This window comes from Engraulis encrasicolus, chromosome 11, assembly GCF_034702125.1.
Source record: "Engraulis encrasicolus isolate BLACKSEA-1 chromosome 11, IST_EnEncr_1.0, whole genome shotgun sequence".
Taxonomy (NCBI): Eukaryota; Metazoa; Chordata; class Actinopteri; order Clupeiformes; family Engraulidae; genus Engraulis; species Engraulis encrasicolus.
Window position 1 is genome coordinate 28,379,720 of NC_085867.1, and position 17,500 is coordinate 28,397,219.

Sequence of the window (17,500 nt, forward strand, 5' to 3'; positions counted from 1 at the left end):
AGAGCTTCCCCTCCTACTGTGACAAGGAGAAGATAGTAAGTACTCATACGTGAAATAGTCATAGGGAGTAGTGGAGCACTACACAAGGAGATAGTACTCAATCCAATGTATAAATATAAAATTCAGTCATAAAGCGAAGACATATTAATAAGTACTGATGTCTCTAGAAGTCTTGTATGCCTGTATTGAATGGATGTGGAACACGAAATACATTTACTCGATTGTTCTATTTTCGTTTTATTTACTGTTCTGTGCCTCTGCCTGTGACTTTGTGTCTCACCCACCCAACCCCCCTTTTCTCTCTCTCTCTCTCTCTCTCTCTCTCTCTCTCTCATTAATATGTCATTTATATCTGTCTTTTACTTTAACTTAATTTTCGCTGTCTTCATCTATTCGTATGTCCATTCATCTATTTGTTCCTTACTCTCCCTGCCAACCTTTACATCTTCATTCCCTTACATATTCATTCCATCTCTCTCTCTCTCTCTCTCTCTCTCTCTCTCTCTCTCTCTCTCTCTCTCTCTCTCTCTCTCTCTCTCTCTCTCTCTCTCTCTCTGCAGCCGTGTGTGCTGATGAATAATGTGCAGCAGTTGCGTATTCAGCTGGAGAAGATGTTCGAGTCCATGGGGGCCAAACAGGTACAGCGCTCACTCACCTGTTACCATTACTCCCCTGCCATTACTCAAACACTCAAGTCAAGTCAAGTCAAGTCGGTTTTATTGTCAATATCTTTACATGCGCTGGTCATACAAAGAATTGAAATTACGTTTCTTACTTTCTCATGCAGACAGACATAGACTCTAGACTCTAGGGGCCTCATGTACGAAGCTCACTTACGGACAAAAAAGCTACTTAAGTTGTTTTCCACGGCCACGGTCAGATGTACTAAAACAGACTAGACGTGGAAAACTGCGGATCTCCACGCGAATTTCAGGGCTGCTGTGGAAGTTTCCGTAAGCGTGGAAGTTGCCGTAAGTGGTGCATTGCGTCTTTTTGGCGGCACACTGAGGCATGCAGCGCAACTACATGTGTTGTACACGGTCGGAAATATTGCAGAGATGCAGCCAGTTAAACGTGGATTTTAATGTTGAGGCCCGTGATTTTTTTTTTTAAAAGAAGAAGAAAACCACCTCAACCATATTATTGTTGAGGCAGCTGGTTAAAATGAAGCGGACTCTGAAACTATTCCAGAATTACAACGATATTGGATGCCCATCAGCAGTATTATTTCAAGTATTTGGCAGCTATTAACCATTTAATATTTTCTGGATCTGCGATGTGTCTTCTCGCATTTGTTGGGAACGTCCTCACCGCAGTGCTGGTCTCTTTTAATAAGGCTACTGTAAAATTAGTCCATCAATTAACAGGTTATTTTATAGGCTAACTGAGTATTGGCTGCAAGTTATTCATAGGCCTACGTGTGGCGTAGCCTACATGTGTCATCTTTCATATTTATACCCGACATAAATGTTTATTTCTCGGAAGCCTTGGCGACTGCCTCAATGCAATGTGTTTTGACGCAATGCCTTGTAAATATCAATTGTTGGGAAACCTGCATTTTACTGCAGTATATCATGACAGTTTTTTCTGCAGTCCTCACATTAAGTAGTAGGCTACCGATGCCTGATTTTATACACGCCAAAGTATGTTGTTAGCCTATTGCGCGCAGCCTTTTTCCTTTTAAATTGGCTTTCTCCGAAACAGCGCCTTCACCTCGCATCATGAAATAGGCCTATATTTCCCGCGTTCCCTTTCCAATTCTTTCAACCAATGAATGCACATGAAAGGGTCTGTTCATACTAATTAGAATATTCATATTGAATATTTAAGGGAGGAGGCAAGGCGGAGACTTGGTCCCGTGTGTGCTCGTGCATGTGCGCAAGATTTCACGGCAAAACCTGGTTACGCACTTATTGATACATCCGGATTTTTTTGTCCGTAAGTAACTTTCAAGATTTTGGCGCCCGCACTTTCTTGGTAGGAAATCCACGCACTTCTTTGTACATGAGGCCCTAGGTGTGGACATAGACACTCTAGGTGTGGACACAGACACTCTAGGTGGGACTCAAGCAGCCTCCTGAAACTCATAGTAATCACCTGTTACAGTGAATCTACAGACGTCATATCTATAATTGATGAACAGGGTTTGTAAAAAAAAAAGTACAATTGCCAGCGTTAATGCGACTTAGAGTGAAGTCAAGTGGAGATTCAAGATTCAAGATTTGTTCATTTTGCCCCTGAAGGAACTTTGTCCTGGACGTTCACACATGTTGCCATAATGCACAACACATCACAGAATACATTGCACATCCATAACGTGTCCTTGTGGAGATACCTTAACTGTGTCCTTGAGGTGCATACCTCATGTGAAAATATGCATATGTATATGAACAAATACGTTTTTACACCTGCAAATTAGCTCCCTACCTGTGTCACCTGTGACCTGTGTCACCTGCCCAAAGGATCACACCTGTTCTTCTCTCTGTTCTGTCAGCTTGCTAACGAGGAGGCTCTGGTATGGCTAGGGTGGAGCAGTAGACTACCAGCACTGTAGTGTACTGTAGTGCTAATAGAGCAATGCTAATTATAATAGAGCTAATAACAATGCTAATAAATGCGAACTCAGGGTTGTGTTTCTTAAATGTGTCAAACTTACCCAGTCAGCAACTTTGTTGGTTGCCGATGGGTTGCTGATTTGCATCCAACCAAGTAGCTGTGTAGTCTGCAACGGTGGTTTTTAGAAATTCACATCAGTAGGAAAGAGATCAGTGTAATATTCAGTAGAAAATCACCACTAGCGTAAGCGTTTGATGAAAACTGAATAACCTGCTAAGAGTCCAATGCTCTAGTACAGTGGTTCTTAACCTGGGGTGCGGGCACCCCCTGGGGGTGCGCCAGAGATTTCAGGGGGTGCGCAGAATTTTGTTTTTGTAGAGGTTCTGACTAAAATACTGCTTCCAAACATTATAATTAGGCCAAATCAAGACCAAATTAAAGCATGTTTGGTCCTACTGTAAAGTCATTAAGGTATTGATCAATGTAATTATTCACTTAAATCATTTTTTTAGTGCATATACACGTGTAGACATTTGGGTTGGGGGTGCGCGGCTTGTTTTGGGCACAGGTTAGGGGGTGCTTCAAGAAAAAAAGGTTAAGAACCACTGCTCTAGTATGTTCTAGTTTATAGCTTAGCTCTAGCTTTTAGTTGATACTAGCAGGGCTCTAAATTAATCATTAGTGAGTGTGAGTTACTTTGGTCAGTAAGATTAACATCTACTAGCCATTTTGGCAGGTGATGAAAAATGTTGATTTAGAACCCTGGATACTAGTACCATTTTAACTCCCTGCCCACTGCCAAGTGCAACACAAGCCGTCTGCTTGGGCTGTTTTTTGAAGGGTACTGTGTGTCTTTCTTGTCCTCTTCTGCTCACTAAAGAGAGACGACGAATTGGAGGAGGAAGAGGAGGAGGAGTTGGAAAAGGAGGAAGGGGAGGTGGGTGCTGGAGAGGGTAGAAGTAGTTGTTGACATGAGTTTATTGAAGAGTCGTTTCGTAGTTGAAATGTTGCTCATTAAAGAGTCTTTGTGTAGTTGTGTAGTACTTTGGGTAGTCGTTGAGTAGAGTGAAGCATTGTGTAGAGCCGTTGGTATGTTAGAGTTACTATTCTTAGTCATTGTGTATTTTTTTTAACTTAATTAGATGTATACGTATGCAGATTAAAAAGTATTGTAGCCCCTCACATTGTGTACAAAATAAATACACTATGCGGTATATTACCACAGGGCTACAGACACTTTGTAATGAATTATTTCATCCTTTTCCCTCCATACTTGTGTTATCTATAATCAGGCCACAGCCGGCACAGAGGTGGGTGACTTCTTAGGTGTAGACAACTGTGAAACACATTTGTTTATATTTGTCTTTTAGCTGTAGACTTAAGACTGTAGACTCTCTTGTGCTTTAATAATAGTCCTCAGTAGAATAGTCCACAGTTTTAGAAGTCAGCAAGTTCTTAGGTCTGAGTTGTTGGCTGTGCGCGCCCTAGTTATACTTTAGTGACAGTGTGATTTACTGTGAGAACACTGTATTTCATTTACAGTGGAGTTGTCGTTTTGAGGTCAATATTTCTAATGCATGCAAACCGTTTGTGAAAAAGGAACTTGAAATGAAAAGGAACCTGAGCACAAGGACTGATTCATTTAACTGTGATGGTGATGAGTGTTGGGTTGCGAGGCCATTTCTGAATGTTGGACTTTTATAGAATGGGACCTTTGAAGGTTGGGACCTTTGTTGACTGAAACCTCTGTAGGATGGGACCATTGTAGGATGGGGACTCTTTCGGATGAGGCCATTGAAGGGTGGGAGCTTTATAGGATGGGGCCTTTGTAGGATGGGGCCTTTGTAGGATGGGGCATTAGTAGGATGGGGCATTAGTAGGAGGGGGCCTTAGTAGGATGGGGCATTAGTAGGATGGGGCCTTTGTAGGATGGGGCCTTTGTATGATGGGGCCTTTGTAGGCTGGAACCTCTGTCGGGGCCTATGTGGGCCTGTAGGGACCTACAGTATGTGGGGCCTATCTGGGATTAGGCCTTTATAGGATGGAACCATTACGGGATGAGGGCTCGTTAGGATGGAACCATAACGGGATCATGGCTCTTTAGGATGGGAGCTTTATGGGGCCTTTGAAGGATGCAGCCTTTGTAGGCCTTTGTAGGATGGGACCTTTAGGCGTCAGACACACAAAAGCCGAACGGAACGGACGCGAGACGAACGAGGTCTTTCTGCTTAGTTTCGGTCGGTGTGTTCTACTCTGCCATTCACACTGACAGCGTCGGCATGCGCTTCCAGTCCTGTTCAAACCCCCCCCACAGCCAAATCTAGCGTGCTACTTTGCCATTCATTTAAATGAGACACCGTCGGTTGCCGGCGTGAAAAATACGCTCGAGTTCTATTTTCCAAATGCAGCACGGCGTGGTGCCGGCTCCCGCGCCGCTGACGCCCGACTACCGCCAGTTGGTGTGTAAGGACAGATGTGTTTCTATGTATTTTAACCGATGACAGTAAAAATCGCGTCCGTCACGCGACGCTTTACCGCACTAGTGTGTAAACGGCCTTACGGGAGGAGGCCTTTGTTGGATGTGGTAACACGTCATCATCTTTATTGCATCCACATAATGACTCCTGAACAGGCATGCCAGGCTGAAGAAAATTGATGTCACCCTCACACGCCCACACAAATGCACATGAACATGCACACATCTTCATCTTCACGCACATTTTATTTTGCATACATTGAGGTCTGTTTAACCTGCATTATGCATGTGTGTTGCTTTTATTCTCATTGGATTTAATTCCTTCTGGTCCTTATTTTTTCTTTGCTTAGAGCCCAAACATGATTGGATTTGAGGTATGTTACTGAGGCTGCAGGTATAGCTTCATCATCATCATGTCTCAGTCCTCCCTTATGCGTGAACGCGTTCCCGGGGCCATACTCGAAGTAGTACTATACTTAATTCCATCTTCACGTCTTCCTACATTTCCATATGCGTGGATGTGTTCCCTCAGTAATAATCAATGCATTTGCTCATACTGTAAATCTGGTGCCTTCTTGAAGACTTCCTACATGTTCCGACATTTTTCTCCTGGAAATTAAAGCACACTTGTTCGTTTTTCAGTTGTGTAACTCAATGTTACCCTCTCTTATGTCACTTCCTGTCATGAGTTCATGATGGCATCACTTCCTATCATTTCTATGTTCCTTATCATTTCCTGTCGTGTATACATTTCATATGACATCACATCCTGCTGTGTATACAATCATTTTGACATCACGTCCTGTGGAGCATACAGTGCTCATGACATATGGCTCGTTCAAAAAATCGAGAATCCCCAGAAAGCCGACCTAAAACCTCGGGAAAGTGGGAGTGAACATTTGGTGACGCAATGTCAGATCGATAATTATCGAGGTTGATCTCTGGCGGAAGTATAGAAGAACGAGTTCCCGAGCTTGTGTTTTGTGTGACGACACACGCATCATCAACATGGCGCCCATGCATGCAACTGACATGTAAACAGTATCATAAATGCTAAAATATCATCTTGTAATCACTATCAACAACACCAGTCAATGTCATTCAATTGCAGATGCACATATGTCAGCAATGCTGGTCTCTGGCTGTTTAATACTTACTTCAGCTAAAATGATATGTCGTGGGTGTGGAGGCTCAAGGTGAGGTGAAAAAAAGAAAAGAGAACCAAAACAAAACACGCATGAATCCCGATTGTTCCGGGATCAGTGGCGTTCATGCGCCAAACTCCAGAACTCGATTGTCATGTGAGCAGTGTCGTCAGCTGTCTCAAGAGGTCCCGAGCTGGTGAAGGCGACAATAATTTCCCCTCATGTGATGGCAATGTCACATCTGACCATGTACACCAGGCATACATTACCATCAGTTTACCATCACAGCATCCAATCCCAATGAAGACCACCTTCTTTTACTCGCGTTCCTCATCATTTCACCATGCAAAATCGGGATGAGATTCTTCGGACAGATGTTTCAATTTTTCTTTCTGTTTTCCTGTCTTCCTGTCTTCCACTCCATCCATTCCCCCCTTGAAGGAGAGCGAGGAGGAGGAGGAGGAGGAGGAGGAGGAGGAAGCGGAGATGGGGGAGGAGGGAGAGGAGGGACCGAAGGTTTGTTTTGGGTGTTGAGAGTGTAAAGAGTTGGAGAGGTTGGAGTTGGGGTAGTTTTGGTGTAACGGGGTTTACCGTTGTGATTTGACAACCCTTATCATCACCCCCTTGTTATCTTTACTGACCGAACATTTTTTCACTACTTCCTGTTCCGTTGTGTCCACTTCCTGTGACATCATCACAGTGGTTGTCCCCTTGGTCCCTCAGCCCCTCTAGTGTGGTCACTGTATGGTGTTGTGGTGATGTGTTCATCGTGGGTGCTCCAGGTAACACTTGGTGGACATTGGATGTCAGATCATCAGTGGACTGCTTTGTAAGGGAATCGGATTATTGTGCGTGTATGAGTGTGTTTGTGTTTTTGTCTTCAAAAGAGAATAGCTTTTGTGTCCATTCTTGTGTGTGAGTGTGTGTTTGTGTCACTAACATGCTTGTGTTGGTGCAGTGAGTTGCACATGAAATGCATTTCCACTGGAGTGGTGTTATCTTTTCATACGCTTTAAACCCTCATGACTGCTCCCCTGTCTTTTAATTCATTAACCCTGGCCAAAGGCTGTACTATACTGCCCTACAAAGGCATCTTGTGATGAAGAGATAGATAGATAGATAGATAGATAGATAGATAGATAGATAGATAGATAGATAGATAGATAGATAGATAGATAGATAGATAGATAGATAGATAGATAGATAGATAGATAGATAGATAGATAGATAGATAGATAGATAGATAGATAGATAGATAGATAGACTTTTATTGGTCCCAAGGGGAAATTTCTTCTCAACACCATAGCAGTCAGGCATACATAAGGCCTTCATAACAGACATCAAAACACCAAACACAATTGACATACAAGACAGTGATGACAGTCACATACTAGGTACATGCCCACTCAGACATTGACAGACAGCACAGAACACAACATGACGACAGACACTTTATACACTCCAGGAGGGTCAGATGCAGGGGGTTACTATGGGATGTTGTTTAGTGCAGTGATGGCATATGGCACAATGCTTTTGTTGAAGCGTGCTCGCCTTTATGCTCCAAATGTGTCGCATTGTGGAGGCATTGCTACCTACGCATGTCAGATTTGCAGCGACTACAATAGTCAACCTAATACCAAAACTTTGAAGGCTTTTTTTCTCAGTTTAACTGTTAGCATGGTTACTAAACGTTGCCTTTGTAAGGCAGTATACGGTACTGCAGACCACAGATCAGACTCCCCCAACTCACCTCGCTGTTCTTTTCCCTCAGAGAGCTCACAGCACAGGATTCCATCCTCACTAAGGAGGAACATGAGATTGGACATCATCCACAGATGTAGCCTACTGTACTGAGGATGATTATGTGTTTTTTTTAAAGTCATCATGTTTTCTATACTTCTGGTTTTTAAACTAAATCCTGGGTATGGCTATTGCAGCTGTCTTTGAGAATTTGATCTGGTTGAATCACGTTGTCGACCCATTGAGATGCTGCTAAGTGACATGCCTTACGGTAGGGACACATAGGAGGCGAAGCAAGCAAAGCGAAGAGAGGCGAAATCCAACCGTCATCAGGTCGTCGCGGCGAATCAAATGGAATGGAACAGTTATGTTGTTGATTTGATTGGGCCGCGGCAGGCGAATTCGCTCCTCATTTGCATAACATTAAACTTTCTTTAATAATTTCGATTCGCTTCGCCCCTGTTCGCTTGCTTTCGCCCCTGTTCCCTGGCTTTCGCTTGCCATTGCTTGCCTTCGCCTCTCTGATAGGAATGAATGGCAAAGTTCGCAAATTTGCGTGTATGTGTCCCTACCGTTACACTTGTGTTCATGAAATAATGAGTCATGAGTCAATAATGAGTTCTGAGCTGCAATCCTATGCAGCCATGCTCCTTCAAGAGACTAGGAGACAGGGAGCATTTCTCAAAATCTAGTGTGCACCCTTCCAAGTGTATCAGCCTTCACAATCACGGCCAGTGATTGGATACTCTTTGGTGAACTCTGCAGAGTATCCAATCACCGGGCATGACAAATTAGTCTCACACACTTCGAAGGCTCATACACTTGACATTGAGAAGTAGCCAGGGACTATGGAGTTCAATGGCTTCAATGGTCCATTTATGAGACCGGACTTGATCCCACTTTTTGTTGCATTGGTCACACAGGGTACGAGAGTGGTGTAGTGGGGATTTTTAAAGTATAGGTAAGGTAAGGTACGCGATTGGTGAGGTCATCAATTAATAAGGCAACTTATCATGTCAACCCCCTTTTTGTTTTCAAACACGGGACAGAATTTCTCTTTTTTAAATCTCACCTCAGGAGAAGTGGGTGGACTGCGTACCCCTGCGTATCACGTCCACTACACCCCTGGAGTATTATCTATCTGGGTTACAATATTGAAAATCGTCTGTAGTGGTAGGCCTACATGGCTCTCTGCTTTGGGCTGTGTCTGTTGTCATGTGAGAGATACAGCACTTCAATGGGACTGTGCTGGGATGCTCCTCTGACATGCTGTGATGATAAAGACAACCTCAAAATGACCTTAGCCATGACACATACGGCACTGTGTGGCTATCCCTTTTTAATAGAGTTGATGTGTTAATGTTTATTTTTTTCTGTTGCTCTTTTGCTGTTTGAAATATATAGCCTGAGAAACCAAAGGTGGGTTTTTTTGATATGTTAAACACACACACACACCACACCACACCACACCACACCACACCACACCACACCACACCACACCACACCACACCACACCACACCACACACACACCACACCACACCACACCACACCACACCACACCACACCACACCACACCACACCACACCACACCACACACGCATCACTTTGACATCCCCCACTGGTTTCCCCTCTCCTGTCCTGTCCCTCAGACTTGGCTAGTAAAATCATTTATGTCCTGTCACAAGTAGGCCTATTGCAAATCCTGTGACATATACATACCTACAGTCACGGGCTCTAAATTAGCACCAGCTAACTGGCCAAATGCTGGGGAAGACTCAGTTTGGCTGGTAGAAAAGAAAACTTATTAGCTGACTGGTAGAGAGTGTATGTTTCTAGTTAGATTTAACATCTACTTGCCACATTGGATGGTAATGAAAAAATAATAAACAATAATTTATATAATAATAATAATAATTTATAGACCGGGCTACAGCACTTGTACATTCCGGCCCAGTGAGGACCGTGACGGGTAGCCCACACATGCACATATTCATGCACTGTGCATACCCCCGGCGACACGGGTTGGATTCCGTTCCGGCCCAGGTCATTTGCCAATCCTTCCCTGTCTCTCTCCCCAAAAATATGTCCTGTCTCTCTCAACTGTCCTGTCACTAAAAAAATCTAGAAGATTAAAAATATCTAGAATAGTGTTTCTGCACAGCACCCCAGGGGGGCGATAGAGAGCCCTTCCTTCCCTAGACATACCCCCTGCCCCACCCCACCCCATCCCGCCCCTCTCAGATTATCTAGAGTCTAGCTTCTGATGTCCAACTGTACTCTCTCTCCATCATGTAAAGCCTGCAATACCTGACACAGTGACAATACCAGGCACCGACAAACAGGTGAGTCAGATTACTGTGTACACACTGGGAGATACTACACTGGGTGATCACACACACACACACACACACACACACATACACACACACACACACACACATGCTCTCGCGTGCGTGCACACATACACACACATACACACACACACACACACACAGAGACACACACGCACACACACGGAGGGAGTGTTTTGGTGATGGCACATTACACACACACATACGCACACACAAACACATGTGGTGGGGGTGTTGTTCACACAGACAGACAGACACACACACACACACACACACACACACACACACACACACACACACACACGCACACGCACACACGCACACACACACATACGGTACATGCACACACGGTGCGGAGACACACACACACACACACACACACACACACACACACACACACAGTACATGCACACATGGTGCGCAGACACACACACACACACACGGTACATGCACACATGGTGCGCAGACACACACACATTCACACATACATGTAGACACGGCAGTGTTCCTCACCTCGTCTCCCTGTCTCACTGTGGTCCATCATTTTCTGCTCTGTCAGTCTCTCTTTCTCTGCAACACACACGTACAGTACATACACACACACACATACACACACATGCACACACACACATGCGCACACACACACACACGGGCACACACACACGTGATCATCTACTTGTCCCTACGCTCTCTCTCTTCTGTCTCCTCTCCTCTCCTCTATTCTCTCCTCCTCTCTTTCTTTCCCTCCTTTCCCACTCCTCCTGTGTGTGTGTGTGCGTGCGTGCGTAACTGTGTGGCGTTTAATCTTCCCTAATGGATTGTGTGTGTGTGTGTGTGTGTGTGTGTGTGTGTGTGTGTGTGTGTGTGTGTGTGTGTGTGTGTGTGTGTGTGTGTGTGTGTGTGTGTGTGTGTGTGTGTGTGTGTGTGTGTGTGTGTGTGTGTGGGCTGGCTGCTCTCCTGTGCTGCTCAGGAACATTAGCTTAATTAGACACACACGCTAGCCCCATTAGCACACACATACACACACACACACACACACACACACACACACACACACACACACACACACACACACACACACACACACACACACACACACACACACACACTCACACACACACACAGTACAAATGGAGGCTGCGAAGGGAGGACTTATTTCTTTTCTTTTCGTCTCGTCTTTCTTTCTCTCTCTCTCTCTCTCTCTCTCTCACACACACACACACACACACACACACACACACACACACACACACACACACACACACACACACACACACACACACACACACACACACACACACACACACACACTCTGGTGGGTGCAGAGCCAAGTGGTCTGGCTGTGTGACAGTATTGAAGAGGAGGGAGGACTCTTCTCTTTCTCTCTCCTTCACATATTCCTTCCTTCCTTCTCTTTTCACCCCTCTCTCCCTCTCACTCCCTCTCTTCCTCTCCTCCGCTCCTTCACTCTCTCTATCCCTCTTTCTGCTCCTGTCTGACCTACCCTACTGTGGTCAGACATGCCATACATTATCTTTCACACACACATATACACACACACACACACACGCACACACACACACACACACACACGCACACACACACTCGCTCTCTCGCTCTCTCTCTCCCTCTCGCTCTCTTTCCTACAGTCTGACCTGTCCTGGTCTGGTCAGATATGACATCGTCCTACATTGTCTAGCCAGCGCGCTATTAGAGCTGTCTAACTAGACCAATCAGAAGTGTTGCCAAAGCATGACTTCATTAATTGTGAAGTGAAAGTGAAGTGAAAGCCCAACTTGGAAATTCCAACTCCCATTATCATTGTGGCACAGCACTCTACAGCACACAAGTGCTTACTGCACACGAAACAATTGCATTTATGCACCTCCCGTGCAAAGGGGGTAGCCCCCTATGGCGCCTGAAAGGGAGCAGTGCAGCGGGACGGTACCATACTCAGGGTACCTCAGTCATGGAGGAGGATGGGGGAGAGCACTGGTTTATTACTCACCCCACCAACTTGGCGGGTCGGATGTCGAACCGCCAACCTTTGGGCTACAAGTCTGACGCCCTAACCACTTACCCATGACTGCCCTTTAATTGTGTGCCTCTCATAAGATAGTAATATTCTCCAAGTCAAGGGTTCCCAACCTCCTCAAACTTGGGGCCCACTTGAAATTTTCACAAATTTCCCACCCACCTCTAACCCAATAAGCAATGCATTAATGATTAGTACAATACACAAATATTCAACAGCAACACACACCCAAATAGCATTCAGATAACATTAAGAAAATTATTTCAGGGCCTACTCTGAATACCTTTGACGCACACCAGTGGACCCCAGCCCACAGTTTGAGATTCAGTGGTCTAAGTAGAACGATCAGAAGTGTTGCAGACAGAGATATAGTAATATTGTTATTAGTAATATATTATAGTAATAATATAGTAATAGTATAGTAATATTGTCTAAGTAGAAAAGTCAGAATCGTTACCCAAGTATTACTTCAATAATTGTGTGCCTCTCATCAGGCGGGGTACTTCCCCAACACAGTGTTGTTACAGACAGACAGACACTCTCTCTCTCTCTCTCTCTCTCTCTCTCTCTCTCTCTCTCTCTCTCTCTCTCTCTATCTCTCTCTCTCTCTCTCTCTCTCTCTCTCTCTCTCTCTCTCTCTCTCTCTCTCTGAATTTGTAAGGGTGTGTGTGAAAGTGTGTGTTTGCACATGTGCACATATGCTTGTGTGTGTGTGTGTGTGTGTGTGTGTGTGTGTGTGTGTGTGTGTGTGTGTGTGTGTGTGTGTGTGTGTGTGTGTGTGTGTGTGTGTGTGTGTGTGTGTGTGTGTGTGTGTGTTTTCTTGTAAAAGAGGTTCTTAATCTCAACGGGTTTATTTTTCCTGGTTAAATAAAGGTTAAATAAAAAAAAAAAAAAAAGTTCCCTCGTGTGAGTCTCTGTATTAAATCTCTTTCCATTTGCTCTGCTGATGCCGAAGGTTGGAGCCAGTGGGAAGAAGGTGGGTTTGAATGTGTTTTTGTGTGTGTGCGTGTGTGACTGGTGCATCATAGAGAGCAAACCAGTACCCTAATCTCTCTCTGTGCAGCCCTCCTGTGTGTGTGGGTGCTTGCGTGCTTGCGTGCGTGCGTGCGTATGTGTGTGTGTGAATCTCTCCTACGGTAATAGTGTGCGTCCCTCCTGTGTGTTTGCTGTGTCTATCTCCCCCCTGTGCTGGTTAGCATCCTTAGCGGTAAGCAAGCTACATTCCAGGCACGGTGGCTGAGGTCGTATAGGTGGTATACAGTTGTGTAGTGGGCAGAGGTGGAAAAGTAACTTATTACTTTTACTCAATATTGTACTTGAGTAGCTTTTATGAATACTTTGTACTTTTAAAGTAAATTTTTAAATTAATACTTTTACTTGTACTTGAGTATATTTTGACCCAAAAACTTTACTCAATTACACTGGAACCTGGCCTGAGTACTGAGTAAAAAAAATTGACTGAGAGACAAAATGCCATGCACAATAATGCCACAATCCGCCAGAAATGAAAGATTGTGCAGGATGGCACACAGCATTTCCACTATTTTACTATCTTGTATCAATGTATTGGAAGATGGCTGGTGCCAAGCAAGAGATAGAGGTTATGGAGGACGATATTCAAGAAAAATAAACATGACATTCTCAAGAGGAAAGCTAATTAAAAGTAACTAAGTACTTTTTACTCAAATTACATTTTAAGTGAAGTACTTTTTACTTTTACTTGAGTAGATTTTTAGATAGGTACTTTTACTTGTACTTGAGTAGAATTTAGGCAAAGTAAAGATACTTTTACTTGAGTACACATTTTCTTTACTCTTTCCACCTCTGGTAGTGGGTATTTTTAAAGTGGGGGTATGCGATTTGTGAGGTCATTAATTAATTAGGCAACTTATCATGTCAACCCCCTTTTTGTATTCAAACACGGATAGAGTTTTCTTTTTTAAATCTCACCTGCGTACCCCCGTGTACCACGCCTACTACACCCCTGGTGGTATATGTTTTGCAATTTGAAGGCTGCTGACTTGAGTCCTGCTCTGCATCCAAGTGTCTCATACCCAATAGCTCCTGGTGGCAGGCTGGTACCCTGTTGTTGCTGCTGTGTGGATTTGAGTGTGAATGGATAAATATGAGGCATACATGGAAAGCACTATAAGTACAAGTAGAAACTGGTAGAAAAGCACTATATACGTACAGTGGCTTCAAAAAGTCTACACACCCCTCTTCAAATGTCAGGTTTTTGTGATGTAAAAAAATGACCGAAAGACAAATAAATTCACAGCTTTTTCCACCTTCAATCTAAACTATTAACCTGTACAATGCAATTGAGAAACAAGCATAAAGCTTTAAATGGAAACAATAGAAAATAAAAAACTTCAATTAACATGGTTGCATAAATATACACACCCTTAAATTAATACTTAGTTGTAGCACCTTTGGCTTGTCTGGGCCATTCCAAAACCTCAATATTATTCTGGTGAAGCCATTCTTTTTGTAGACTTAGGCGTGTGCTTGGAGAAATTGACGTTCTGAAAGATTAGTTCCTCTGCATCTTCACCTTTCTACCAGGGGGCCGAAGGTTTTGTGCCACTACCACGGCCCCTGTGGAAATTTTCATAATTCTCTCCTCCATAATGAAGGTCCCATTTACAACTGAAGAAAAACAGCACAAAAGAACAATGCTGCCATCACCATACTTCATGTTAGGTATGGTGTTATTGGGGTGATGTTTTGTGCCAAATATACCCTTTGGAATTATGACCAAGTTCAATCTCTTGGTGGAGTGAATCTAGCAAAAAATACTTCTGTAATCTCCCAAATGCATGTGAGAAGATATGTTATGGTCAGGTGAAACCGAGGTCGAACATTTTGGACATAATTCCAAGAGGTATGTTTGGCACAAAAACAACACTACATTGCCAAGGTAACGCCATGCATAAAGTGAAGCATGGTGGTGGCAGCATCATGCTATGTGACTGTTGTTCTTCTGCTGTAACTGGGGCTTAAGTCAGGGAGGCAGGAATTATGAACAGTTCCACAGGGGCCATTGTAGTGGCACAAAACCTTCTGCCCCCTGTTAGAAAGGTGATGATGCAGATGAACTTAATCATTCAGAACGACAATTACCTCAGACACATGCCAAAAATCAACAAAAAATGGCTTCATTAGAATAAGATTGAGGTTTTGGAATGGCCCAGACAGAGTTCAGACCTGTATGACACGGAACATCTGTTGGGCGATCTGAGAAGGACTGTGCAGATGAGATGCATTCGCAATCTGTCAGATTTGGAGTGCTTTTGCAAAGATAAGTGGAAAAAATTGTCACATCAACGTTTGCCATGCTGATAGAGTCTTACTAAAAAATGACTGAGTACTGTAATTGAAGGAAAGGTGCTGCAACAAGGTATTAGTTCAAGGGTGTGCATATTTATGCAACCATGCTAATTCAAGTTTTTTATTTTCTATTCTTTCCCTTTAAAGCTTTGGGTTTGTTTTTCAACTGCATTGTGCAGGATAATAGTTTAGATTTAAGTGGGAAAAGTTGTGAAATTATTTGTCTTTCAGTCATTTTTCTACATGACAAAAACCTGGAATTTGAACAGGGGTGTGTAGACTTTTGGGAGGCACTGTATGTACGGTAAATGCCGTTCATTCACCATTTTAGTTCCTAGTAGTAGTAGTAGTACAGGTAGGTATCATCAGAGGCTCCTGCGGTTTTGTCAAATGTTTTAGTGTCATTGCAGACGTAAGGGCAAGCTACTTCTGAGTACCATCCATATAACTGTGTGTGTGTGTGTGCGTGTGTGTGTGTGCGTGTGCGTGTGCATGTATTTCTGTGTCTACAGTTGGATTTGGAGGCTAGTGACCTGCTGAATGAACTGCAAGTGAAGCTGAACAACGTGTTGGATGAGCTGAGCACGACCTTTGGAAACACGTAAGCACATAATACATTACTCTACTATGTGCGTGCGTGCGTGCGTGCGTGTGTGCGTGTAGATTCCAGGGTCGTATAGAGGAGTGTATGCATTCGATAGTGTGTGTGTGTGTGTGTGTGTGTGCATGTTACAGAGCCGTATCGTATAGAGGAGTGTATGCGTCAGATGGCGTCTCTGCTCTACCAGATTGTAAATGTGTGTGTGTGTGTGTGTGTGTGTGTGTGTGTGTGTGTGTGTGTGTGTGCGTGTGTGTGTGCAGGTTCCAGGGCCGCATCGAGGAGTGTATGCGTCAGATGGCGTCTCTGCTCTACCAGATTAAAGGGCCCGCTAACGCCAGCAGTCGCAACACCGTAGACGCAGACTCTGACAATATGCTCCGCCCCCTTATGGACTTCCTGGACGGGAAGTAAGTAGCACATAAGCCCCACCCCCTTTCACCTTGTATCTGTTGACAGCAGAGGGCTTGTCCGACGATCAGCTGACTGCGCTGATTGGATCACGTTTGTGGTGGGTCCTTGTTATTAGGTTTTTAGTGTTTTTCAGTGCATACCTCATTAGGTACAATGGAGTAAATGGTGTAGCAGCTACGTAATGGTATGTGCTAATGTTGAACTTTTACTTACTTTTACTTTTGACTAACTGAAGAATGTGTGTGTGCGCGTGTGTTGTGTGTTGTGTGTGTTTGTGTGTGTAGGCTGACTCTGTTTGCAGCTGTGTGTGAGAAGACTGTGTTGAAGAGGGTTCTGAAGGAGCTGTGGAGGATCGTCATGAACTGCCTGGAGAAGACCATCGTACTGCCACAAGGCAACGACACCATAGTAAGATACATGTATTTCTCTCTCTCTCTCGCTTGCTCTCTCTCTCTTTCTCTCTCTCTCTCTCTCTCTCTCTCTCTCTCTCTCTCTCTCTCGCTTGCTCTCTCTCTCTTTCTCTCTCTCTCTCTCTCTCTCTTTCTCTTTCTCTCCATAAATCTATACTGATTTCATATAATCTAAATGTGCTCTCTCTCTCTCTCTCTCTGTCTCTCTCTGTCTCTCTCTGTCTCTCTCTGTCTGTCTCTCTCTCTCTCTCTCTCTCTCTCTCTCTCTCTCTCTCTCTCTCTTTCGTACTGCACAAGGAAACGACACCATAGTAAAACTCTTATACTCTATTCTACTTTCTCTGCCTGTCTTTCTTTTAGCCTTTCTTCTTGTCTCTCTTGAGCCCAGTCTCGGGGAACATCAACTGTATGCTTTGTGGTGCCGCTACGATATAGCCTCATTTT

At 44.0% G+C, this 17,500-nt stretch overlaps 1 protein-coding gene across 2 annotated transcripts in view; it reads left to right on the top strand.

Moving 5' to 3' along the window:
- unc13bb (unc-13 homolog Bb (C. elegans)) overlaps positions 1 to 17,500 on the top strand; it is a 173,670-nt gene that overhangs the window by 147,840 nt on the left and 8,330 nt on the right. The window contains exons 30-35 of one of the 2 annotated variants that reach the window (XM_063210348.1): positions 1 to 35; positions 561 to 638; positions 10,216 to 10,260; positions 16,147 to 16,235; positions 16,496 to 16,642; positions 16,931 to 17,054. The exon at positions 1 to 35 is cut by the window's left edge and continues 43 nt beyond it. In XM_063210348.1, the coding sequence (XP_063066418.1) occupies positions 1 to 35; positions 561 to 638; positions 10,216 to 10,260; positions 16,147 to 16,235; positions 16,496 to 16,642; positions 16,931 to 17,054 (518 nt within the window). The remainder of the gene's footprint in view (positions 36 to 560; positions 639 to 10,215; positions 10,261 to 16,146; positions 16,236 to 16,495; positions 16,643 to 16,930; positions 17,055 to 17,500) is intronic. The other variant, XM_063210349.1, reaches the window with a different exon arrangement.